The following is a 27,720-nucleotide window of genomic DNA, read 5'->3' as shown; positions in this document are numbered from 1 at the left end:
AACTACTTAATATTTGAATAGAACAAACTTACAGTTTTTTATATTGCTTGCATTTTGTCATTTAGAAATTTTATAGCTTTGTATAGGTTAATAAATATGGCTTTTATGAAGTAATTAATGTGACAAGTGCAGAAAAGAATGTAGGACAACTTTTTCTTTTTTCCTTCTGTTTTGTTTTTAGAGGATGATTTTAATTTGATAGAACAAGCCCTAAAAACATGGCATGTAAAGAACCATAATTACTTTGTTTTCAAAACTATTAGAAGATTCTCTTTAAATGAGAACTAGAGAGTTTTTCTACCCACATTTTGTGTGTGTGTGTGTGTGTGTGTGTGTGTGTGTGTTGATATGAGTAACTCTTCTTACGAGGCTACTACTTACCATTTGCTAAATGTGTGTAATGCAATGTATGAAGTACTTTGCATTCATTATTTTCTTCACAGAAACACTAAGAGGATAAATGCCCATTTTATAAATTAGGAACCTGATGCCTAAAGAGGTTCAGGGGTTATGTTTTAAACTTTTAGGTGCAATTGCCTATTATTGTATATTTTATGATAATAACTTGTAATCTAGTAGCTCTCCCTGAGTCAGATATGGTTTAAAAGTAAAGACTAGTATTCTTGGGGGATTCAAACCACAATTACCACCTTATTTTTCTATTTTGGTATTTTCCCTCATAAGGTATGAGCTCACAGTCTGCATCGTCTTTCAAATAGGAATTAACCTGAGTAGGAACTCTCAAGTTCACTTGTTAAAATTAAAGATAAATACAAGAATTACTATTTGAGGAAATTGCTTTTCAATATTTCAGGTATAATATGACAGGGTTCCAGCTGTTGCTCTTTTCATGTTTATAGGATTATCTCTATCTGTTTTGGTCCTGAGTTGTACTGTATCATTGCTGAAAAGATTTTGAGTAGATATTTCATAAACTGTACATATAGCAAGTGTTATACAGTGAATTTAGATTTTAAAAATTGATGTTGATATTGAATATATTTTTGTCATTATGGTAAATTTTTTTACGAAACATTCCAAGCATATAAGTTTTCTCTACTAATCATCTGCAATAAAGACATAGAAAACCCCCCTCAATGTATATATGTTTCTGTTATATGGAAAATAATCAACCACTGTAACACAGTTGGTTTTATTACAAATAAAATAGCTTTCCTTTTCCATATACATAAACAATAGCATGGAATTGGTTCGAATCTTGTTTTACCTTTTAAACTGAGCTACCTTGGTTAAGTTATTTAACCTTTCTTGCTATTGTTGCTCCTCAGTGGTAAAATGGAGATCCATATCTCAGAGTTGTGGGGATTAAATAGATCATCCATGTAAAAGCTTAATATGGTGCTTAGTCCATAGTAAGTACTCAATATTCATTTATTTTTAGATTACACTGAACCAAGATAACTTACTTTTGGATACTAGTGCTATAAGACATTACATTTATTTTTAAAAACGAATAATACAATATCTGTTCGTTCTTCACTAAGCACTATAGTGATCCTCCTTTTGGCATCCTCAATTCATTTCCTAAGGAAGATTATGAATCTTTTTTTTTTTTACCACATTCACATCATGTAATTCTAGAAAAATAAATAAAAGAGATTTCCTGAGCATATTCTAATGTAAATCAATATTTTAATAAAGAATGCTTTCCTTACGTTTTTTACTTACTATTAATTGTTATAGTGTGACTGTTGCTGGGGATAGAAAGATGATTTTTTAAAACTTTTTGTTCCTTTTTCTTTTAAACAGGGTTTGTGGATGCACTTAGATGTTTGCAATGAGCACTGTGGCTGGCATGCCCCAGTGTTTTGGATACCAATGCATAGGACTCCATAGTAATCGAATTTATCAGAGGCGAACGTCATGAGCATAGTGATCCCATTGGGGGTCGATACAGCAGAAACGTCATACTTGGAAATGGCTGCAGGCTCAGAGTAAGTATTCTAAGGTATTTTTGAATAGGGAAAGGCAGAATATTTCATACAGTTATTTTACCACAACAAAGCAGTGCTTGATTTGCATTTATATTGTTCTCATTTTAGACTCTTGGCTAAAATGAAATACCAGAAGATGAAAGGCAAAAATCCCTTTAACTAAAATTACTTTTACAAATAATTTTTGAGTCAGAATGATATATCTCTTACTAAGTTTAAAATTTATTGATTTTCAGAGAGAGAGAGAGAGAGAAACATCAGTTTGTTGTTCCACTTATTTATGCATTTGTTGGTTGATTCTTGTATGTGCCCTGACTGGGGATTGAACTCAGAACTTTGGTGTATCGGGACAGTGGTATAACCAACAGAGTTGAAAAACAAAATTCCAACTCTTTATTTATTTTTTATTTTTTATTTTTGTTTTTTCATCCTTTACTGAGGATATGTTTATTGACTTTAGAGGGGAAGGAATGGGTTCAGAGAGAGAGAGAGGGAAATAATGAGTTGCATCCCGTACACATCCTAAGTGGGGATCTAACCTGCAACCTAGGTATGTGCTCTGACTGGCAATCAAACCCACAGCCTTTTGGTGTATAGGATGACGCTCCAACCAACTGAGCCACCCAGCCAGGGCTCAAGCCTTTTTTAAATAAGAAAAAGGGGATGTTTTCTGCTGGATGGTTATTTTGATATTTTTTGCTTTTATGGGAGTCATTTCCAATGGATTCAGTGAAGGGTTCTTATTTTGCCTCTAGGCTATAGTCTATTTGGTCTAGGCAGTTGTATGGATAGATTTTGTTTTATCTTGATTTCAAATGATCAGCCACTTTGACACTAAGTTATTGCGTGAAAATTGATTATTTGTTTTTGGGAATCGTAAGGGATTCAAGTGATAGTATTAGAAGTTGAAGGATGGAACAATGGATATGTTTGTTCTCTGATTCAGTATATAGTTGCTTAATAGGACTCTTATTGACCAGAAAGTTAACTTAAGTTTTTTTAGAAAGGTAATTTATTTTAGGGTTGCTAGAACTGGTATACAGAAAGGATGAAAATTCTTATTCTTTTGCTGGCATTTCCAGTGGCATAGGAAGTATTTTTACCCCTGCTTCTTATGCCATCAGGAAAGACAGTGATGCTCTCTAATACGTAGTATGTTAAAATGTACTATACAGTTTATCTAACTGTATGATTATTGTAATGTAATTTTTAAGAGCTGTTATATTTTTTATATTGTGTATGAGTTATTTTTATTGTAAAATAATAGATTTCCAGAGAAGACACTCTTGTGACAGTTGACTACTGTCCAAATAGGGCCACTACTAAGACAGGAAAGAACCTGGAAGAAGAGCTTGAGAGGCAAAGGGTTCCAAGTCTGAAGTACTAGTCTTAATGTAAAGCATCTTATAGATACAAATTCATATAATAGTTACAGGCATTTATCGGTAATAATCAAAGATTCTTTGTGTCTTTGATAGTATTTTTTAAAATATTTTACTTATTTATTTTCAGAGGGGAAGGGAAGGAGAGAGGGAGGGAAATATCAATGTATGGTTGCCTCTCGTGTGTCCCCTGCTGGGAACTGGCTTGCAGCTCAAGCATGTGCTCTGACTGGGAATCGAACTGCAATCCTTTTGTTCGCAGGCCCGCATTCAATCTACTACTGAGCTACACCAGCCAGGACAATAGTATTTTTAAAAATTAGCCTTTTAAGCAATTAATACAAGATAGAATTCATGAAATGTTATTTATATACTAGAGAGTAACTTGTCTAGTACCACCATGTGAGATATACCTGTGCCTTGTTTGACAGGCGGGGATACTCACCACTATACTAACGAGGACGTGCTCTCCTGTGCCTTGTTTGAATGTCTGATACGGCTACTATAAGCAATTCATAATGAAATTAAATTTCAAAAACCACATAATTATACAGTTAAAATAGAATGAATAATAGACAGAAAGAGAGCAGTATAAGGAATAGTCCCCTGCATACTTTCTTTATTAAAAACATTTATAAAGTATTAATGGAATATAAGTATGATTTATATTATGGAGCCAAATCTTTTCAGATGTAAATATGGTCATTTTTATTACAGAAAAATTATCAAGTTTTTAGGTAATTACAGAATGACTATCTTCAAAGAAGTATTTTGTTTTAGGAAATTTTGTTTTTGTATTCTACATACAGGTATATGCCACTTAGGCATAGTTCCCCCCACTCAGTGGACACAAAGTATAGCTGGTGCCAATTTTTACTCTGGGACAACCAGCAGACTTTTTTTTTTTTTTTTGGTTTAATTTTTTAATCTTTAAATTCTCTTTTTAAATATAAAGCCTGGGAGTTCAGAAAAAAAAAAACACTTAAATCCTGGAAACTTGAAAAAAACATAAATCATATTTTTCCCCTTTTGACAGAAACATAAGCTTTTGGAGCTGTTTGAGAAAAAGGTTTTATTTATTTGTTTGTTTGTTTATGATTCTCACCCAAGAATTAGAGAGAAAGGAAGGGGTGGGGAGAGAGAAACATTGATCAGTTGCCTCCTGTACACACACCAACCAGGGATGGAAACCCACAACCTACATATGTGTCCTTACTGGGAATCGAACCTGCCACCTTTTGGTGTACGGGATGATGCTCTAACCCACTGAACCACCTGGTCAGTGTTGTTTTTATAAGAACTTTTGATATAATTAACATGCTGCTTTCTTTCAATTTCAAATACACAATCAAAAGATGACTATAGTTGTGTAAGATGCAGACTGCTGGAGGATGGGGTGCATGGGACTTCCATGTACATTTCTTTGTAAACCTCCTGTGAAGCTACATAATTGTTTCAAAGTAAAATGTTTTGTAAAAAGAGAATTACATCGTATACTCATGTGACTATATACTGTTAATAATTATATGTTTGTTACGTTTTTTTAATCTTTTCCCAAGGATACATTTATCGATTTTTTTAGAGAGAGAGGGAAACAGAGACAGAGACATTGATGTGAGACAGAAACTGGACCCGTATACTCTGCAACTGGGTGTGTGCCCTGACTGGGAATTGAACCGTGACCTGTGCACGGGAGGATGCTCCAACCAACCAAGCCACTCTGGCCAGGGCTATGTTAGTTGCTTTAAAAGAGAAAAAAAAAATTGTACTGCTAAGATACAGTGTATCACTAATAAATTACACTAATTTAAGATTTAGGAAGTACTTATATTTTAAAGATTTTATTTATTTTTAGAGAGAGGGGAAGGGAAGGAGAAAGAGGGAGAGAAACATCAATGTGTGGTTGCCTCTCCTGCCTGCCACAGCCCCCACTCCCCTGCCTGTTCCCCCCCCACCCCCCCCACCTCCCCGAGGGACCTGGCCTGCAGCCCAGGCATGTGCCCTGACTGGGAATCAAATTGATGACCCTTTGGGTTGCAGGTCGGCACTCAATTCATTGAGCCACACCAGCCAGGGCCAGGTACTTGTTACTATTTATTGAATGAATTAGTGTACTGGACCAAATTTATACTCTCTTTTAAGGCTATAAAAGAGATTTTTTTGGGATCACTTAGATTTCATCTAGTCTATTTGTAGCATCTTATACATAGGAAATTGAGGGTCTGGTTCAGGACCAGTGGAGAATGGATTTGTTAAATTGTTTCAGTATTTCCTTATTCAGTAACATTTTCTCTTGGATTATTGTATGTCTAAAATACAAGTCATTATTCTCACCAAATCCAATTTATTCTTTGTTACATATGTGTCTTCCTCTCATCACTAAATTTTGAAAATCTTGGGTTTGTTTTGGCTTCCCTTTAGAGTTAAGGAGCTTGTATTTTACTCCTTTTTCTTCATTACTTTGCTAACAATTGATTCTTCCTGAATATTTGGGCTAAAAAAAGTTTTTAAATACTTTAGGAATAACTAATTAGTGAATATTAATAGTCTATGATTTAGGGATATCTGTTTTGATAAGATAAAAATTTTGTTTTACTAGCCTAAGCTTTTTTTTAAGCAATTATAAACATTTTCATACTCAAATTTAACAGATGTTTTATTTAAAAATAACTTTTTACTATATATAGGTTTAACAAATCAAAACCTAGATGTTGGTGAATAGAAAACGAAAAGCCAATGGCTATCGTTGAGACTCTAACATACCATAAAAAGCTGCATATTAGCCACTCTTAGATCTCAGCAGGAAGCTTTGATCTCTCTTTTGTTTGTCTTGAGATTTGAAAAATACCAGAACATCATACAGGGTAACATAATGACTGACTGGTTTTCTCACTAGTGTTTGGTGTAATCCGTGGTACAGTTGAAAATGTGAATGGGTAAGGATATATGTAAAGAGAAAACTGAACTGAGTATAAATATTTTTTAAAAACTCAATAAGCAGAATGATAACAACTGGAATACCTTTCTTACCAGGAAACTATATCTGTCAAGTTTTTTAATTAACTGCCTGTCCATAAATGAGGCTAATACTAGAAGTAGACTTCTTCCTTCTAGCCTACTTTCATAGGATAATACCAACAATCCAAGAAATAGCACATTTTGGATCATCATTTATAAGCATCAAATTTGTGGAGAATGGTATTCTAGAGGTTCAGGTTACAAAGGTAAAGTGTAAGCTTTTATCCTCACTCTTAAGGAAATTATAATTAGATGAAAAGTCAAAACTGTGTAGTAGAAATACAATGTGAGATATATGTATACTTTAAATTTTTCTAGTAGCCATATTAAAAAGGTTTTTAAAAAGTGACAATAATTTTGTTAAATCTTTTCTTTAACTGACTGTATCCAGACAGAGTCTTATCATTTTAACGTCTAATCAGTATAAATAATGAAATGTTTTGTGTTTTATTTTTCACACTAAGTGTTTAAAATCTGCTATGTATTTTATACTTCCAGCACTTGTCATTTTTAACTGGTCAGATTTCAAGTGCTCAGTAGCATCTATGTGTAGTGGCTTACTGTATTGGATGGAGAAGCTGTAGGCTGAGGAATAAAGGGGTAGGACTCAGAGGAGAAAAGAACAGTGAAGCCTAGGCTAGTTCCAACCGTTGTGAAAGTGAGATCATAACAGTCTACCTTCTTCTGAATAAGAAGGATACAGATACAGCTACTATGCAGATATTCTCAATATATAGGTGAGGGGACTGAAGTCACTGAGCAGATAAATGGCAGAGGCAAAATTTAATGATGTGTTGATTTGAGGCCTTTTCTGCCACAGCTTCCTTACTAATATTACAAAGACTGATTTTTATAATGTAACTGCCTTGTTTTGATATATGGTTTTATGTAAGTAGTAGTTTCAATTTTAGAAGTAGTAAATTCGGCATAATAAATGACTATAATAACAATCATATTTTCAGGCCTTTGCTCAAAATAAGGAATGTAAAAGAAAACCTAGAGTCTATTATCACTGGATTAGATAGGAAATTTGAGCCAGAGTTCAGTTATTCATGAGAATTATATGTTTTTTATCTTCTATTCTTTTTTACCTCTTTTACTTCGGTCCTTCCAACCATCTGAATTCCTAAATTGATTAAATAAGCAAAAAAAAAAAAAAAAAAGAGAGAGAGAGAAAGAGAAGAAACTCTTTTAGAGTTGGAAAGTGGGAAGAGATATAAATGGGGAATGTTACATTTCTTCTTTCCTAGCCTTTTTTAAAAAAGAAAAGCCAAATTACTTTTCCCTCTCAGAGACTGGGAGCATGATTGCAAGTGCTGTGTTTCTTTTGATATTGTTAACTACCAAATATTCCTTGCTCTCATTTGAAATCATTATTATGAACTTTTTATATAAGTAAGTGGATTTTGGGTTGAGATAGACAAATTAGTAAATGTGCCATGTGTAAATTAGAGATGAACCATTTTGAAGGGAGGGCTCCTAGTACTGTGGCTGGCAATGTAGCAAATGCTTATTTTTTGACTGAGAGTATTAAAGTGAGAGATCTGAGTTTTCAGTTATGTCTGCCTGCCACTGACATACTAGTGAGCCCTTTAAAATTTTTTTAACTTTGAATATCTTTATTTGAAAAAGAGAGCTTGGATTGAAGTATTAATGTGATTCTTTTTGACTCCAAATTTCTGAGATTCATTTCATCTTCACCACCTATATTTTACTATAGTATTTGATGGTGATTTCAGTGTCACTAGAGCCACCTGCTGACAGAATTTATTAAATTGTTGAAGTGGTTGGGTGCTTTTAGCCCGAAAGTATATAACTGAAGATACTAAAATGTTTTGTGTATAATAAAATGTTTCTAGTAGCTTTTTATTTATTCAGTTTTCATTAATGCTTAACATTTGTGTTTATGATTCTTTACACCTAATCCACTATCAAGAAACTAATACTTTCTGCTGCTTTTAATGTAGTGATTTGCTTATCCTAATTAGGAAGTACTTTCACTTAAATGTGGTTTTGTCTTAATATTCAAAAGGGTTTTTAAAGTAATGTCCTAGCATTGTTTAGAACTATTCTTAGAATTATGCTGAATATCTCAATTGTTTCATACTAATTTTTTCCACTTGTGATAGTGAATACAGAGCTCAGTATACCCATACAGACAGACCTCTTAAATCTTCCCAGCAAAAAGTCAGGCAAGTATTATTCCCATTTTACAAAAGAAATTTAGCTCAAGGAGATAACAGATTTACCTAAGATTACATAATTAATAGAAAATAGAGGTAGCTTTGAACCCAGAGTTGCCTAGCTCTAGATCCATGCTGCCACATAGGTCAGAAGAGCCAGGTTTTTGTTAAAGATGAGTTAAATGAAGTAAAATGCCCCATGTGATAAACTGAGGGCAATTGTTAAATGAAACGTGGTCTCCATTTCACTTCCAGCCAAGATGGAGGCATAGGTAGACACACTGTGTCTCCTTGAACAATCAAAATAAGGACAACAACAATTCAGAAACAAAATAACAACCAAAACTGAAAGAAAATTAAACTGTATGGAAGTAAGACAACCAAGGAGTTAAAATAGACATTCATCCAGACCCGTAGGCAGTGCGCAGTGGAGTGGCTGAGCAGAGAGGGGTTGCGGCATAGGAAGTGGTGACACCGGGCATGCAAGGCACCCTGGGCAGGCAAGGCAGCAATGGACAGACCCTGGGCACCCAGGCAACAGCTGGCAGACCCCAGGCATGGGGTGGCAACGGGCAGACCCAGTGAGGCAGCGGTTGAGAAGTGGGGCACCATGTGCAAGGTGGCTGGCTGACCTTGCAGGGGTCCCACGTTCGCACACAGATAACTGGGGAGCTAGACAGAGCGAGCAACCCAGGGTCCTAGTGTAGGGAAATAAAGCCTCAAAACACCAATTGAAAATACTTGTTTGGGTTGAGACGCAGGGAGAGGCTCCCACCCTCACAGGAAAGTTTGTTGGAGAAACCCACAGGATCCTAGAATGTACACAAGCCCACTGACATGGTAATCAGCACCAGAAAGGCCCAGTTTGCTTAGGGGAAGTGGCAGAAGATGCTGAGGAGCAACAGAGAGTAAAGCAAAGCGCCATTTTTCTCCCCTCTCTGACCCTGCCCCTCATACATAACAGGTGCGAACAGACCAAAACATTATGGCTCAAGCAGAAAAAGAGCTCAAAGCCCCAGAGCTAATACTTCTAGGCGACCAAGAGATAGCAAACCTATCAGATGCACAGTTCAAAACATTGGTGATCAGGATGCTCACAGAACTGATTGGTTTTAGTCACAAATAAGATGAACAAATGAAGGCTAAACTAAGTGAAATGAAGGGAAATGCACAGGGAACCAATAGTGATGGGAAGGAAACTGGGTCTCAAAGCAATGGAGTGGACCAAGAAGGAAGAAAGAAACAACCAAACAGAAAAGAATGAAGAAACAAGAATTCAAAAAAATGAGGAGAGGCTTAGGAACCTCCAGGACATCTTTAAATGTGAATTATAGGGGTACCAGAAGGGGAAGAGGAAGAGCAACAAATGGAAAACTTATTTGAACAAATAATAAAGGAGAACTTCCCCATTCTGGCAAAGGAAATAGACTTCCAGGAAGTCTTGGAAGCTCAGAGACTCCCAAAGAAGGTGGACCCAAAGAGGAACATACCAAGGCACATCATCATTATATTATCTAAGATTAAAATGAAGGAGAGAATCCTAGAAGCAGCAAGAGATAAGGGGACAGTCACCTGTGAAGGAATTTCCATCAGACTGTCAGCTGATTTCTCAAAAGAGACCTTACAGGCAAGAAGGGTCTGGAAAGAAGTATTCCAAGTCATGAAAGGCAAGGACTTACATCCAAGATTACTCTATTCAGCAAAGCTATCATTTAGAATGGAAGGACATTAAAGTGCTTCCCAGACAAGGTCAAGTTGAAGGAGTTCATCATCACCAAGCCCTTATTTTATGAAATGTTAAAGGGACTTATGTAAGAAAAAGAAAATAAAAAACATGTATACTAAAATGACAGAAAGCTCACAATTACTAACCACCACACCTAAAACAAACTAAGCAGACAACTAGAACCGGAAAAGAACCACAGAAGTGGGGATCACATGGAGGGTTGGGAACAGGGGAGTGGGAGGAGGAGAGGGGGAGTAAAGGTACAGAGAATAGGTAGCATGGATGGTAGGTGGAAAATAGGGGGAGGGCAAGAATAGTATGGGAAATGTAAAAGCTAAAGAAGTTAAGACACATGGACATGAACTAAAGAGGAGGACTGTGTGAGGGAGAGGGTGTGCAGGGTGGAGGGGAATGAAGGGGGGATATGGGACAACTGTAATAACCAAATATATTTGGGAAAAAATTTTTTAAATAAACTTCTTGCATGCTTGTAATGTATGTAATTAAGATGTCTTTGGATGAAAGAAATGGAAAGTTTTTATCACAAATCTGAAGAACCATGTGAAGAACTCATGGAGATCCTTTACACCCATTACTATTGGGAGCCAATTTATCCATGAGCTATTATGATACCCAAGTGTGTCTTATTGAATATTTTAATATTAAAAGTAAAATTAGGGGTGTCACCTAAAACACTGGCATAAACTTCTCATCGAAATCAAACTATATTTTAAAAGGTTTATGCAGGGAAGAGTTTCAATTTTTGATGAGGAAGAAGGAAATCATAAAAATTCAGTTCTGAGGAATCAGACTTTCAAATTATTCTGTAAACTGTTTTTTCTCTTTAAATGCCTCTCTTATTTTAAGGATTAGCACTTTTCTGTTTTTTAGATCTTAAGTTCAGTTCACTTAACTTACTTAAATGTCTGCACTAACAATGTATAATATGGCTTGGATGATAATTTCTGATGGCTTTTTAAAGAGTAAGGAGATTTTTATATAAAAAATACAATTTAAAATTTGTAAAGTGGTTCCAGAAAAATGTGGCAACATAGGTAGATTACTGTACAAAAATGGTAATTGCTCTCTGTCTTCTAAGTTTTTAACAATAATTTAAAACTAAAACACATTTTAAAATACCCTGCTTTTGTTTTTCATAATGGAAATACTACATAAAGAAATAATTTTAATGACCAAAAATGTTCTCCATATTTGTAAAGTTTGTGAAGTAATGAAAATTTAAGTGGCATGTATTCATGATAACCCAAATTCAAAGGCTCTGTGTAATTTCTAATAAAGCAACACATACTACCATTTTCTAGTACAAAAATGAGATAAAGCTATTTACCTTATTAAATTACTAATCCATGGGCATAAATAGCAATTTCACAGGTATAGTGGGGAGAATTGCAGTTTGGTGGGGAAAGTACTAGACCAACTTAAAAGAGATCTGGACTTTAGTACTTTATTTGTTATTATAACACCATGTGACTTAGAATTGAGTTCACTTAACAGATATGGAAACTGAGACCCAGAGGATTTATATGGCATGTACCAAGGATACACAGTGAGTTAGTGACAGAGTTAAGAGCTTGAATCTAGAGTTTGTGACACTTAGATCATTCACCTAGTCTCTGAAACTGGAGGTTGGATGATACGATCTTTAAAATACCTTCAAGGACACTGCCTGAACATCACTTTGGAGCAGCACAGATTTTGTTTTCCTGATCAGTTCCTGTCCTGCCGCACTTTGTCCCACACTAAGCAGGACATCAGCTCACTCTCTACCCCTAGCTTTGTGACATCATTGTCTAGGGGTCTAGGAACTGCTCTCCACACTATACCTATCTAGACTCAGAAGGAACAGGTCTACTACCACCAGTTCTGGGCTAAAACAAATCTCCTTCCAGTCTGAGAAAGGGAAGCAATACTCTGACACTCCCTTAGCTCCAGATGTAGACCAGCCCTATCATATCTTTGTTTTACCTGCTTTACTTACCAAATCTTAGCAATAGCATTTTATATTCTCCAGGCCCCCAACATCACCTTATGGGTCTAGGTAGGGCTTGGGAGTGACTAATTTAGATTAAATCTTGACTTTCTGTCAGTATTATCTGTGCCTCTCATTCCTATAATTCCTTGAGCACTGTCTAAATTGTAGGGCCCATTCAGATGCTTGAATCCTTTAATTGTTCTCCCTTTTATTCTTCCTCCTGCTACGTATAATTTGGCTTTTACAGTACTTTTAGCATGCTAGTAGCTATTAGCATTGAAGCTAATGCATAGTTTTTAAGCATTATGTTGCTTGTTCTCAGTAGGATTTGTTACTATTAACTTTGTGGTTTTGACTTTGATGGTTTTTCTTTTAATTATAGTAAAATGCACATAACATAAAATTTACCATTTTAACTATTTTTAAGAATACAATGGCGTTAAGTACTATCAGTGTCTTTTAGCCATCACTACTATGTCCAAACTTTCATAATTCCAGACAGAAACTTTGTACTAAACAGCCTTTTCTTTTCTCCAGGCACCAGTGCCTGGTAACCTCTATTTTTATTGTCTGTCTCTATTTGCCTATTCTGGATACCTCATATAAATGGAGTCATAAAATGTTTACTCTTTTGTTTCTGGCTTATTTTACTTAGCATAATGTTTTCTAGGTTCATCCATGTTGTAGCATGTGTCAGAATTCCATAGCTTTTTATGGCTGAATAATATTCCATTTGCCTTCTACAATTCATTGTCTACATAGAAGTTAATGTGATGTACCACATTTTGTTTATCTTTTCATTTATTGAGGGACAGTTGAAATATTTTGCCTTTTGGCTATTCTAAGTAATGTTGCTATAGATATTGGTATACAAGTATCTGTTTGAGTCCTTGATTTCAGTTTTTATGGGTATATAATTTAGGAATAGAATTGCTGGGTCATAGGGTAATTCTGTTTAACATTTTGAGAAGCGACCAAACTGTTTTCCATCTGGTTTTTATTCTTTAATCTCCTTTGTAAATGCTTCTTCTCCTGTTTCTTAAATATTTATGTTTTCTAGAAGTCTGTACTTTGCTTACTTTGTAAACTGTCCTGCAGGTTTCATCCACTTGTACTATTAGCTTTCATCATTTCCAGCGTGTTCATGATTTCCAAATTATCCTTAACCTAAATCTCTCTCATGTGCTCCACCCATGCAGCCCCCTGCATTACTAGACCTCTTAATTTAGACTGTATGACTTTACAGTCATACAGATATGACTGTAAAGTGCATGTTTGTTGTAGAAAATACTGTTTTACTTTCTGGATTGTTTTGGAACTTAAATTTAGAGCTGTGGTCAACAAACTTTTTCTGTGAAAGGCCAGAGAACAAAGGAGGCTAAAGGAGGTTTACAGTTGTGAGTATAGGAAACACAAAGTTTATTCTTGTAATATTATTTATTAATTACTGAATTATTTTCCATGAACAACTGTAAACCTACTTTTTACCACCTTGAATTTTACAGTTTCAGAATTACAGAATACATGTAAAGGGCTATTGAACAAAATGTTCCTTGTACCTAAAAAATAAAATCTTACACAATTGTGTGATTTCAATGAGTTGAATGCTACAGTTCTTTAAAATACCAGTCCTAGTTAGTATCTATTTCAGGAAGTGGGGTAACATATTAAAAGGCAGTAGGAAACAAGCAGAATTAAAACAGCAACTAAAAAGGTGACAGATTGAAATTTATTACATATATTATCTGAGGGACTGCGTACCGACCACAGTAGAATACATTAGGACAGAATGTAGAAGCAGAAGGGATATAAAATTCTCCAAAATAAGAATTTTTTAACAAGTGATGGTATTTTTATAAGTAATTATATTTCGACTAGGATATTCTATTTTATTTTTTAATTTAATCTTTACTGTATTTTTTCCCAATACTATTTAGTCCCCTTATATTCCTTTCCCCCCTGCATTCACCAAACTGTTGACCATGTCCATGAGTCCTTTTTTCTTTTTGCTCAATCCCTCTACCCCTGACCCAACTCCCAGCTGTCATCCTGTTCTCCATCTATGAGTCTGTCCCCATTTTCTTTGTTCGTTCAGTTTGTTTATGAGATTCCACGTATGAGTGAAATCATAATCATTTTTTTTCTCTGACTGGCTTATTTCACCTAGCATAATGTTCTCCAGGTCCATCCATTACTGTCACAAAGGGTAAAAGTTTGTTCTTTTTACATTGAAGTAGTATTCCATTGTGTAAATGTCCCACAGTTATTTTATCCACTCATCTATGGATGAACATTTGGGCTGCTTTCATATCTTGGCAATTGTAACTAATGTTACAGTGAACATAGGGGTGCTTATGTGCTTTTGAATTAGTGTTTTGAATTCTTTTGTATATATTCCCAGAAGTGAGATAGCTGGGTCGAAGTCAGATCCATTTGTAAAATTCTTGAGGTATATTCATACTGCTTTCCACAGTGGCTGCACCAATCTGCATTCCCACCAACAGTGTTCCCCTTTCTCCACATCCTTGCCAGCACTTGTATGTTGGTTTATTGATGGCCATTCTGACAGCTATGAGATGATATCTCATTGGGGTTTTAGTTTGTATTTCTTTAATAATTCACGATGTTGAGCATCTTTTCATATGTCTATTGGCCATCTGTGTGTCCTCTTTGGAGAAGTGTATATTCAGGTTCTTCGCCCATTTTTAATTTTTTTTTGTTGTTGAGTTTTGTAAGTTCTTATAAATTTTGGATGTTAACCCCTTATCAGATGTATCAGCGAATATATTTTCCCATACTGCGAGTTGTCTTTTAATTTTGTTGATGATTTTCTTTGTTGTGTAAAAACTTTTTAGTTTGATGTAGTCCCATTGGTTTATTTTTTCTTGTGTTTCTCTTCCATGGGGAGATATATTTGATAAAATGTTGCCATAAGCAGTGTGTGAGATTTTGCTGCCTCTTTTTTCTTCTATGATTTTTATGGTTTTAGTTCTAACATTTAAGTCATTGATGCATTTGAATTTATTCTTGTGCGTGATATAAAAGGGTGATCTAGTTTCATTTTTCTGCATGTACCTGTCCAATTATCCAAAACCATTTATTGAATAAATTATCTTTAGCCCATTGTATGTGCTTATTTCCTCTGTCAAATATTAATTGGCTATAAAGGTGTGACTTTATTCATGGGCTCTCTGTTCTGTTCCATTGAACTCTGTGTCTGTTTTTATGCTAGTACCATACTGTTTTGATTACTATAACTTTCTAGTATAGTTTGATATTAGGTACTGTGATTCCTCTGACCTTGTTGTTCTTTCTCAGGATTACTGTTGCTATGTGGGGCCTTTGTGCTTCCATATAAATTTTTGAAATATTTGGTCTAGCTCAGTGAGATATGTCATTGGAATCTTGATAGGAATTACATTGGATCTAGAGATTGCGTTGGTTAGTATGACCATTTTAATGATGTTAATTCTTCCTATCCATGAACATGGTATGTCCTTTCACTTATTTTATATCTTCAGTTTCTCCCTTTGGTGTCTTATAATTTTCCAAGCACAGGTGTTTTACATTTTTGGTTAGGTTTATTCCTAGGTATTTTATTCTTTTTGCAGCAATTGTGAGTGAGATTGTTTTCTTAATTTCCTGTTCTGTAAGTTCATTACTGGCATATAAAAATGCAACTAATTTCAGGTTGTTAACTTTTTATCCTGCTACTTTGCTGGATTCATTTCTTATTTCATATAGTTTCTTGGTGGAATCTTTTGGGTTCTCTATGTATAGTATCATATTACCTGCAAATAAAGGCCGTTTCCTTCCTTTCCAATTTGGATGCCTTTTATTATTCTTTTTCTCTGATTGCTGTAGCTAGGACATTTAGTACCATGTTGAATAGTAGAGGTGGAAGTGAAAATCTTGTCTTGTTCCTTATCTTAAGGAGAATGCTTGTAGTTTTTGCTTGTAGTTATTGAGTATGATGCTGGCAGTGGGTTTTTCATAACTGGCCTTTATTATGTTTAGTATGTTCTATCTATTCCCACTTTGCTGAGAGTTTTTATCATAAATCGCTGATGGATTTTATCAAATGCTTTTTCTGCATTTATTGATATGATCATGTGTGTTTTACCCTTTATTTTGTTTCTGTGGTGAATCACATTTATTGATTTGTTAATGTTATACCAACCTTGCATTCCCAGATTAAACCCCACTTGGTCATGGTGTATGATCTTTCTGATGCATTGCTGTATTCAGTTTCTAATATTTAATTAAGGATTTTAGTGTCTATGTTCATCAGAGATACTGGCTTATAATTTTCTTTATAGTGTATTATCTGATTTTGGAATTAGGATAATGCTAGTCTCATAAAATGAGGTTGGGAGCCTTCCCTCCTCATGAATTTTATAAAATAGTTTGAGAATCTAGGTGTTAGTTCTCCTTGGAATGTTTGGTAAAATTCACCTATGAAGCCATGCCCTCCAGGGCTTGTGTTTGTTGGGAGTTTTTTGATGACTGCTTCAATTTTACCAGGTGTAATCTGTCTATTCAGGTTCTCTTATTCTTCCTGATTTAGTTTTGGAATATTTTATGTTTATAGGAATTTATTTATTTCATCCAGGTTGTCCAGTTTGTTGGTGTATAGTTGTTCATAATATTTTCTTAGGTGTCAATTGTTATTTCTCCTCTTTTGTTTCTGATTTTATTTATTTAGGTCCTCTCTCTTTTTTTCTTGATGAGTCTGGTTAAAGGTTTTTCAATCTTGTTTATCTTTTCAAAGATCCAGCTCTTGGATTCATTGATCTTTTGTACAATTTTTTAGACTCTATTTCATTTATTTCTGTTCTGATCTTTATTATTTCCTTCTTTATACTCACTTTGGGCTTTGTCGTTTTTCAAGTTCTTTTAAGTGTAAAGTTAGATTGTTTATTTGAGTTTTTTCTTGTTTTTTTGAGATAAGCCTATACTGCTGTGAATATCACTCTTAGGATTGCTTTCCCAGTGTCCTACAGATTTTGGGTTGTTGTATCATCATTTGTTTCAAGGAGTCGTTTGATTTCTTCTTTGATTTCATTGTGGACCCATTCATTGTTTAAGAACATGTTATTTAACTTCCATATCTTTGCGTGTTTTTCAGTGTTCTTGTGATTGATTTCTAGTTTCATAGCATTGTGGTCAGAGAAGATGCTTGATATGATTTCAACCTTGAATTTATTGAGACTTGTTTTGTGTCCTAATGTGTGGTCTATCCTAGAAAACGTTCCATGTGCACTTGAAAAGCACATATATTGTGCTCCTTTTGGGTGAGATGCTCTGAAGATATTAGATATATTAGATATCTGAAGATATCAGATGGTTAATTCTATTTGATCTAGTGCATAGGTAGCAAACACAAGCCCCAAAAGCTGAATCCTGCCCTCCACCTTTGTTTTATCCAACCTGGCACCTTGTTTCTACCCAGTGGTAGCACTGAGCTCTTGCTTAACTGTTAAGGAGTAGTTATATTTATACAGTCCTAAAGTTACATTTGGCCCTGAAGACAACCATGAGGCTAATTTGTTCCCCCCAGTGAAAATGAGTTTGACACCCCTGATCTAGTGTGTCATTTAAGATTGCTGTCTTCTGGTTGATTTTCTGTCTGGAAGATCTACCCTTTGGAAGTCAATGTGATGTTGAAATCCCTGACTATGACTATATTTCTGTCACTGCACCTTGGGGAAGTTCAAACCTGTGGCATCCACATCAAGTATTTATAGTTTCCCAGTCTGGATGTAATTAATTTACCTTACCAGTCAAGGGTCATTTTTGTTAATCTGCCTAGCAATACAGACAATTACTGAAAAAAATGATAAAGGTTTTTGGGGCAACAGAAGTAGAAAATTAACTGAAGGTCAAAGTCTCATGCAGAAGCAGAAAGGGTTTTGTTAAGCATTTATCTATACCCTTTTTTTTTTTTTGTGGCATTACCCTATCTTTGCCTTTTATAGTGGTTTTTGTGTGCTTGTCTCTTTTTGCTAACCTACCGCTCTTCCTGAGATCAAAAACTCTTTGAGGAATATAAGTATGTTTTGTAATCTTTTTATTCTTTTCAGCATCTAACAAGGTATCTTAAACATGTGGTGAGCATTGTCATAGAACTAATTCTTAAATTACAGTTTGTGTGCTCTTTTGACTGTAAGGTAAGTACACCAGAAAACTTAGACAAAAATTCTGTGAATGGGATTTATAGATGGAAACAAAGTGTAGGTTAAACTTTTTGGATGAAGTGGTAAAAACAGTGGTGCCCTCCCGCATTACTAGGGTTACTCTTACTTTTAATCACTACCTATATGGCTTCTTTGAAATAGGGACTGCAAAATGATATATCTGAATTCATTCTTTCAACTACTGAAAGGTTATATTAATGGTGATAAGATACAGATTTGAGGAGACTGTGAGTTAGCAGAAAACGGCAAATATTTTACTATGGGTAAGGTCAGAAATAGTAAGATAAGGTCAATTCTTCACTTTGGTATATAGTAAACTGCTATGTCAAGCAAAATGAACATCATCATGAGATGACTTTTTGTACAGCATACTGCTAAATCCAGTTGATGATGGTCATTATCACTTTGTACAGAGTATATTATACTCATGACTAGAGTGTCCTGCCTGCCTGTCTGTCTGACATACCTTATTGACGGAATAAATGGATCTAAAGAAGGATAATTGATCACTAGCGCTTAAAGGGCTGTATTATACAGATAGTTAATAGGATTGAGAACTGTGTCTTGTGAAACAGGTAGTTTAGTGGAGGTATGAGCGAAACCGTCTATATGAACAGGTTCTTAATCACCTAATATTAAAACATAAAAACAAAGGAGTGCCTTTTAGCGTTAAAGAGAGTAACTGAAGAGAATAAAGTATTCCTTACAAAGGTTCTGAGTGTAATCACTTTTCTCCAAGGAGCACACATACTACATCTTAGTTCAACATGTTGGATAATTAGACTGTGTGAATAATGAATCTAATACAGTGTCAGATCTTGCTAATATACATAAATCCTAAATACATACTATATTAAGTATTCTATATAAAATTGTGTTAATTTTTCATTGACATGCTTAAGGCTTAACATCCCTTTTTATGGTCCTTTTAAAAATCTTTGAAACCAGAAACTTTAAAATTATTAATTTAAAAACAATTTAAACATTTAAAATTTTTTTGCTGCCAATGACAGTGATTCCTTGCTTACTTATCTTTTTTTGTATTGAAATTAGGATGGTTTAAGCAGTTATTGGAACTAAAATGAGAGTGTTAATCCCATTCCATTTTATCATTTCTATTTCCTATTTTGTTTGTAGCATATCTTTTTCTACTGTAATAGGTCCTTGACTCCTGGAGCTTACAATATCATTAAAAGAGACAAGGAAGGAAAGTACAGGAAATTACTGTGGAGTTAAGGTCTTAAAATAATTTAAAAGCAACTTCAGGCTGAATATTCCTAGTTATACTTGAGGGGTACTTCTGAAGAAATAAGTAGTGTTACACATCTATATAATGCATAATAGTTGAGAAAATGCATTTTCAGATGCTCTGTATGATTTTAGCTTTATTCTATATTTCTGGGAAGAAGGTGAAGCACAAGTATATGTAATTCCACTTTACAAATAAAAGTTTAAGTTCAGAAAGGTGAATACCCAACTATATCCATTGAATGGCCAGCCTTAGACATGTAAGTCCCAATTCTATATTCCTTCTACTAGAGAAAAATGGGAGTTGATGGGAGTCTAGGAGAGCAAATAATAAATGCATGAGAGAAGGTGGTTGATAGCATATAATTAATAAATGAATAATACAGTAAGTGCTATAGGAATCCATAGGAATTAAAAAATTATGATGAGTTGGAGCAATCAGGAAAGTGCTCCTTAAAGAGCACTTTGAAGTAAGCCTTGAGAGAGGTGTTGAAATTAAAGAAGTGTTAGAAGAGATTTTATAGATAGAGGTTTAGAAATAGAAATACCCAGGACATACTCCTGATTTGGGAGAAAAGGAGACCATTCTTTTAGGTACCCACTGTGTAAAGGACATTAAATGTAAGATTAAAAGAAAAACTTGGGGAACTTTGAAAAAAAAATTTTAAATAAAGAGATGCAAAAATATATACAACAGTAGGGAGAACGGTATCACTACCAAGTGGCCATTACTCAGCCTTAGGAGTATTCACAGTTTTGCCAATCTTGTTTTCTCTATTCCAAATTTTTTTTCAAGTATTAAAGAAGAAATCCCATGTCTTTTTAGTTCTGTATTGTAGTACACATCACAAAGACATAGGGACTTTTTAAAAAACCACAATACTGTTATCTCATACAACAGTTAAGAATACTTTTTAAATATAAAATACCAGTTTATTTTCAGACTTTCCTCACTCATCTCAAAAATGTGTTTTTGTAATTGGTGTGTTTAAATTGGGATCCATACAGGGTGCACACATTGTATTTAACTGAAATGTCTTTTGAATCTCTTTTCATCTGTGACAACCTTTTAAATTTGTTTTCCCTTACGCCAGTTGAAGAAACTGGATAATTTCACCTATAGAAGTTTCAACATTATGATTTTGGAGTCATGTGGTATTCTATATTCTACCTGGCATTTAGATTTAGAGATGTGACTAGCTTCAAATTCCGTGCTCCTACCCTTTTCTCTCATTTTTCTTTTCAGCATGATTTTTCTATGTGGGGCTTTGTGCTTTATATTGTACAACATTAGGAGAGGCACATAAAACTTGATTGTCTAACTTTCAGTGATGATAGGAATGATGAATAGGCTGTTATAAACCTTATCCTTTAAATAGTTTTCAACCTTTCAAGGTGTTAGTTTCCATACTTATTTCTTGCCTAAATCTGTTATTTCTTGAGGGTTGCAGATTGATGATTGTTCTAATTTGGTCATTTCTTCTGCGTTTATTAGCTGGTATGGAACTTCCAAAAGAAGCAGTCAGTACCCAAGTGTTGGCTTGGTTAACAAGAGAGCATACTACTTTTGTTTTTTTAATTCCTCACCCAAGGACATGCTTATTGATTTTAGAGACAGAGGAAAGAAGGGGTTGTGTGGGGTGGGGAGAGAAAGAAACATCGATCTATTGCCTCTTGTACAGGCCCAGGTCAGAGACCAAACATGTGACCTAGGCATGCGCCCTGCCTGGGAGTTGAACCCATGACCTTCTGTTTTGTGGGACAGTGCTCCAGCCAACTCAGCCACACCAGCCAGGGCAAGAGCCTACTTCTTAATTCAGTTTTAGAGCCAAGTTGTATACTAGAATCTCTTTTTGTGCATTTCAATTCCTCTACTTATGGGAAACAATTCAGAGTTTTGAAAAAGTGAGTTCATCTACAGATTCTGGTGGTTTTGCCCATTTGACCATATCTATTGCTTATTATATATTGAGAATACTTTAATTACTTGTCATTTTTTAACAGTTTGAATTTACAGACTAAAGAATGGTGTCTTTTGGGCAGTTTCCATAGGTAAAGAGATGATCTTTTGGGTAATGATTACTGTCTTACTGATTTAAAAACATATACAAAGCAATATATGAATGACAACAAATACCACACACTCTTTGAAAAGTGACATTGAAATTATGTAAGTGAAAATATATTTGTAGGATGAACACAGCAGCATGGTTTATGTTTTGATACAAAATTATTTGTAGAAATATACCATGCTAATGTTTCTTACTTGATGATGTTATACCTATATATTAACTGAGTATTTACATGGATATATGTAAATTTTCTATAGCATTGTAGCAACTTTTATACAAAAATTTATTATTGCATAGTATCTCTAGTCCTTTCATTAAAAATTTATTACAAATTTGTGATAATATTTAAACAGATTTTGAGGAAAACTCCTATGGCCTTATTATAGTGATTTTTATTAGTATGAGTTTCTGTTGAGCTCTTTATCCATACATAAATATGATAGGTTTGCTTGGATTTAATGAATCATTTTTTTATTGATTGGACATTTGAATGATTCCTGCTCTTCATAACTAGTTTTCTGTTATTAGTTTATGAGAAGTATTTCCCTGAACATCTCAATTCTGACTGTCTTTAATTAGTGGGGATTACTTTCTTAGGATACATTTCTAAAGATGGGGATAGTCAATCAAAGGATACTCGACTTTGGTATTCATCACAGCATTGTTTTCAGATTTATCATGTTTTGGCATCCAGAGCTTTGAGGATATTTATCAGCATGGGACTTTTAAAGAGTACTTCTGTGAATATTTGTTGCTCTGTTACTTTAAAAATGCTATCTTATATTTTGGGAAAATATTAGATTTTTATACAATTGTTAACATTTAAAAAATTACTTTTAGTAAGAAATGTCATTAGAAGTGAGCATCTTAATAAAGTATTTCTGCTTTCTTACACTGCCAGTTTGTCAGTACTGCAGCTTTAATTTAAATCATGAGGTTATGCAGAGCATTTGTGACTTGTTTACATGCTTGCACTGCAAGTTTTATTTCTAACCATTAGTTACTCCATACTATCAAAGTTTTTGTCTTACTTTTTAGTAATACATTCAAAGTTTACTCTAAATCCTTAAGAGTGAATTTTTCTGGCCACAATTCCTACATGTAGCTTTAATAATAATAATGTAAATCCGGAATTGCTAAAACTCTAGTTCCTCCTCCAATGTAATTTTTAAAGAATTTGGAAGGAATAAAGTGTTGTAATCAAAGGAAGTTAGGCAGTATCTATCCATTTTATTTGCATTTTCCCCTTTGTTCAGAATGTGTATCTACCTCCAGGAACCCAGGTTGTAGAAATACCACCATGTATGCAGAAAAGATATATGGAAGTGTGTACAATTGCAGTGATATCTTTAAGAGTGAAAAATAGAAACAATTTAAATATCCAACAATAGGGAAATTGTTAAGCAAGGTATAGTACATTCATACAATGAAATAAGCAATTATTCCCAGATATGTATTGACACTGAAAACTGGAAGAAGCAAAGTGTGAATCATATAGTATATATTGCCATATTTTATAAAACAACTGTTAGATATATTTATGAATAGAAGGTTATGAATTAGAGGGGGATACACAGCATCTTAATATGGGTGTGTCTGGGGTTTGGATGAAAGCATGGTCTTTCATTTTCATATGTGCCTCTGTATTTTATATTGTAAGTATGTATAATTTTGAAATTAAAAAATATTTCTATTTAAAGAGAATGAGTAAGGTGAATTTTTAACACAACAGCATAGATATTAGGTGAGTATTTGTTTTCAAACTATTCAGAACATTTTGGAGACTCTTCTTTTGTAATCTCCTTCAGACCATTTAACAACTTCAGTTTGTACCTCCTCTGTCTACTGAGTCTAGCACACTGGGTCTCCCAGCAGTCGCAACATGGAGCTCAACTGAGACTGTGCAGGTAATGAGTGAAAGGAAGGCAGTATACCAAGGAGTAGCTGACTATAGAAATATGATGAATTAGGGTATAAGTACATGAAGAAGTCTTAGACCGTGAAGAATGCAAATTGTACTAAGTTCTAGGGAAAGTTTTGGATAAGAGATAGGATAAGGGTTATTACCAAAAAATCATCTCAAGTGGTGATTATGGTAAGAATAAAGACATGGAAATGAATCATGTTGCAAGTATGCAACGGAGAAGTTAATTTTAGTGTGAATTGTCCTCAGAAGTAGGTTCACCACCCACGTTGATCAATAGAAATTAACCAGAATAGGGCTCAGGAGGATTGATATGACTAAAGAAGTTGAGAAAGTGGTGTGTATAAATGCTAGGCCAGGGAGCTTACAAATCAACCACCATGGGTGAGTTGTCATTCCCAGTTGTATCAGTAGTTGGCCGTCACCATTACTTAACCATTAACCAGGCCAGACCTGCTGTTCTTATACTACCTTAGGCTGCTGCTTGTATTATTTAATAAGCAAGCCTTGGTTTAGTGTGAAGTTCCTATTTTTTAGCTTTACTGGTATTTCCAAGATTCATTGTATCTTGGCACACTATAACATGTACAGATGTTGTTTGACTTACAATGAGCTTAGGTCCTGATAAACCCTTAAAAAGTTAAAAATATCATTAGTCAAAAATGTATTTAATACGCCTAACCTATCAAACATCATAGCTTGGCCTAGCTGGTTTCTACTGAATGCATATTGTTTTCTAACCTTTGTAAAGTCAAAAAATCATAAATTGGACCATTATAAGTTGGGACCATCTGTAGTTTTACATATTGAAATGTATACTTCACATTCAAATTGGGGTCTGTGTAGTCCAGTTTAAATTATTTCTACCACTTTTACCTACCCCTGTGCTTAGCATCCCCTGTATCACTGACTATATTATATAACATTTAATCTCTAATAATATTTTTTAATGATACAGAGGGAAATTATATTTGAACTTGAAAGGGACATTTATTTTACTTAATTAAACAAAAGTTTTGCTATGACATAGGATATAGATAGAAATCTAAATAGGATATATCTTATCTACAGGGCATCTGTGTAGTATAAGAAATATTTTATTGGCAATGACAAAAGAAAGAAATGACTCTCAGTTTAAAAAAGGGGGCAACCAATCAATGTTTCTCTCTCATGTTGATGTTTCTCTGCCTTTCTTTCTCCCTCCTTTCCCCGCACTCCAAAAATAAATACAATCTTTAAAAAAGACTTTATGTGTATAGCCAATAAAATTAGTGCTTATAATTTTAAATTGATTAAAAGGAAAAGAATAAATGGAATTCTCCTTGATGCAACTTTTTTCCCTCCAGACCAGAATCTGTAGAAGCTAGCCCTGTGGTAGTTGAGAAATCCAACAGTTACCCCCACCAGTTATATACCAGCAGCTCGCATCATTCACACAGTTACATTGGTTTGCCCTATGCGGTAAGTGTCAAGCATTTCTCTAGGAGGGTATTTTTTATATTTAGAAGTATGTGTGTGGTATTATGCTTAAAACTGAATACTTAAAAGGCATACTTGTTTTATGCTATGTAAACAGGTATATAATTTATTGTCTAATATTTCATTATTCTAATGTTTGAAGGGATTAAAATTTAAGAGGTCCTCTTTAGAAGTGTTATTACTATTATTTTTATTTTATGCTATTAGTAGCTTGGTGTTAAAGTCCATTTCTTCATAAAAAGACTGTAGGTAGAGTTGTACTATCTACCATTAATTTTAAGTTACAGAGTAATTCTTACAAAAAATTATATAGTTACCATTTATTGAGCACTTATGTGCCAGACTCTGTGGTAAGAATTTTTACATATAGTACCTCATGTAATCTCCAGAAAAAACCTCATGGGATAGATATAATTTTCATTTCTACTTCATAGCTGAGAAAAGGAAAGCTTATCTGAATTAACTCATTTGATATTGCATAGCTAGTAAGAGGCAGAGCTTAGATTGGAACAATTGTAAAACTGGACACATATGTGATATTGAGGTACAATTATGAGATTTTTATTACTCTGACCAGAATAAAAACACTCAATTTTTAAAAATCTCCTATTAATACTTTATAGTGAAAATATGTCTTTTGTAGTTGTTTTGTTATTCTTTAGCCTCTACATTCCTGAGTTTCTTGTTTTGTTTTGACTTCTATCCTCTCATCTTGCACCTGCTTTTATCTTGAAAGTGGAGATTTATGACTATAGGACTGTGAAGATATCCTCTAATTTTGGGGGCGAGGGGAGTGGAGTTTGAAGGAAATCATTGTAAAGGTGACCGAGGTCGTAGACTGACATTTTTACTTAGTAGTATAGTTTAATATTTAGTTTCACCAAGTTACTATTTTAGAGCTGTTAAGGAAGAAATTTCATATCTCTTGAATATTCAAATTAAGGATTGAATTTTAACTTGCTTATTAGTTCATATCATTGTTGAAATTACATTGTGCTGTATTTATGTTCAATAATCCAGGACCATAATTATGGTGCTCGTCCTCCTCCAACACCTCCGGCCTCCCCTCCTCCATCAGTTCTTATTAGCAAAAATGAAGTAGGCATATTTACCACTCCTAATTTTGATGAAACTTCTAGTGCTACTACAATCAGCACATCTGAGGATGGAAGTTATGGTACTGATGTAACCAGGTGTATATGCGGTTTTACACATGATGATGGATACATGATCTGTTGTGACAAATGCAGGTAAAATATTTCACACCACTAGTTTATTTTTGTTTAATGAATGCATTTTAAAATGAGACTTCTGCTACTATCATTGCAGTCTGTTTTGTTCCTAAAAGAGCCCCTATGGGAAAAAGCTATCTTAAAGTTGATTAGAACTCCTCATTATTAATTGAGTATTAGGCAGTCAGTTCCAATAATTATTCATATAGGATCACATCTCTCTTTTCACTCATGTAATAGTAATATGACTACATAAACTAGTAGAGAAGATAGAAATGAGAGGAGAATTGAGTCCTTTGTATTTCCTTTGAAATTATTTGTGCTGTGTAATCAACTGTGATTTTCCAGTTTGGGGGAAATTATACATTTTGATTGATGTTTGTTTGACCTGACTCTCTCACCTCCTTTTGACTTGAACCTTGCAGCACTCTGGAGTCTCCTTGAACCAGAACCACAGTCTCCCCTCCCCCATCCCTGGTTCAACCACCAAGAAAGACCTCTTCCCCTAGAGAAGGTGTGATTGGGACAGAAAGTGGGGCTTTGTTTTCTTTTTTCTTTCTTTTTTTCTTTTTTTGGTGGGAGGGAGTTGGGGAGGATGGAGAGGGAACAGTAGGATTTCAGCTTGAAAGTCACTGAGTCCATCCCCTGCATAGTGTGGGAATCAAAGAGTATTTAAGCAGTGCACTGTAGAAGTTAAGAAATTTTAATAGCTTTACAGAATTCCCTGGGTTTTGTCTTTATGGCACAGCTTCGTTACTTATTTGAAATAGTCCAGCATATATAAATATATGAGTGTGAGTGTAAATATGCATCCCACAGCCAAATATAAGTGAATTTGCATTATTTTACAATAGCATTTCCGTTTATTAGATTAAGTTATTAGGGCTTGGGTATTATTAATTAGAAACATGCAGTTAGGGTTATATTTCCAAAAGTTGATTTACCTTTGCTAAAAGGGGAATAGTAGTATTAAGTGAAATGTGAAATTTGATATTATTTTAATGGAAAGTTATTACTTTAATACTTGAGTTAATATTAATAAAACCATATTGTGGCATTCTTCAAATTTAAAAATAAATTCTCATTTCCCATAACACCTATCAGTACCATGAGCAGTCACTTAAGTAAATTTATTCATGAGGTAAATTTAAAAATTAAAAATAACCAGTATTAACTTGTTTTCCTCATTATTTTTAATTAGCTACTTATTAGAAAATATCAATTCATATTTTAACCAGTAATATAAAAGTGGTTTCTTTTAACTGGTTTTGTCTAATGTGATAGATTACATACCATTTTCAATGTTTTTAT

The 27,720-nt window shown here is 34.3% G+C and overlaps 1 protein-coding gene across 4 annotated transcripts in view; it reads left to right on the top strand.

Moving 5' to 3' along the window:
- Positions 1 to 27,720, top strand: part of KMT2E (lysine methyltransferase 2E (inactive)) — a 95,903-nt gene that overhangs the window by 27,011 nt on the left and 41,172 nt on the right. For 3 of the 4 annotated variants that reach the window (XM_037164923.2, XM_037164922.2, XM_037164921.2), the window contains 3 exons: positions 1,771 to 1,955; positions 25,045 to 25,159; positions 26,198 to 26,427. In XM_037164923.2, coding sequence (XP_037020818.2) covers positions 1,885 to 1,955; positions 25,045 to 25,159; positions 26,198 to 26,427 — 416 coding nt within the window. In that variant the 5' untranslated portion in view covers positions 1,771 to 1,884. Of the gene's footprint in view, positions 1 to 1,770; positions 1,956 to 25,044; positions 25,160 to 26,197; positions 26,428 to 26,834; positions 26,924 to 27,720 lie in introns of those variants that run through there. The other variant, XM_037164924.2, reaches the window with a different exon arrangement.

Source organism: Artibeus jamaicensis, unplaced genomic scaffold (assembly GCF_021234435.1).
Source record: "Artibeus jamaicensis isolate MK-2021 breed Jamaican fruit bat unplaced genomic scaffold, CSHL_Jam_final contig_834, whole genome shotgun sequence".
NCBI classification, from domain to species: Eukaryota; Metazoa; Chordata; class Mammalia; order Chiroptera; family Phyllostomidae; genus Artibeus; species Artibeus jamaicensis.
This window is presented reverse-complemented; position numbering and strand designations above follow the sequence as displayed.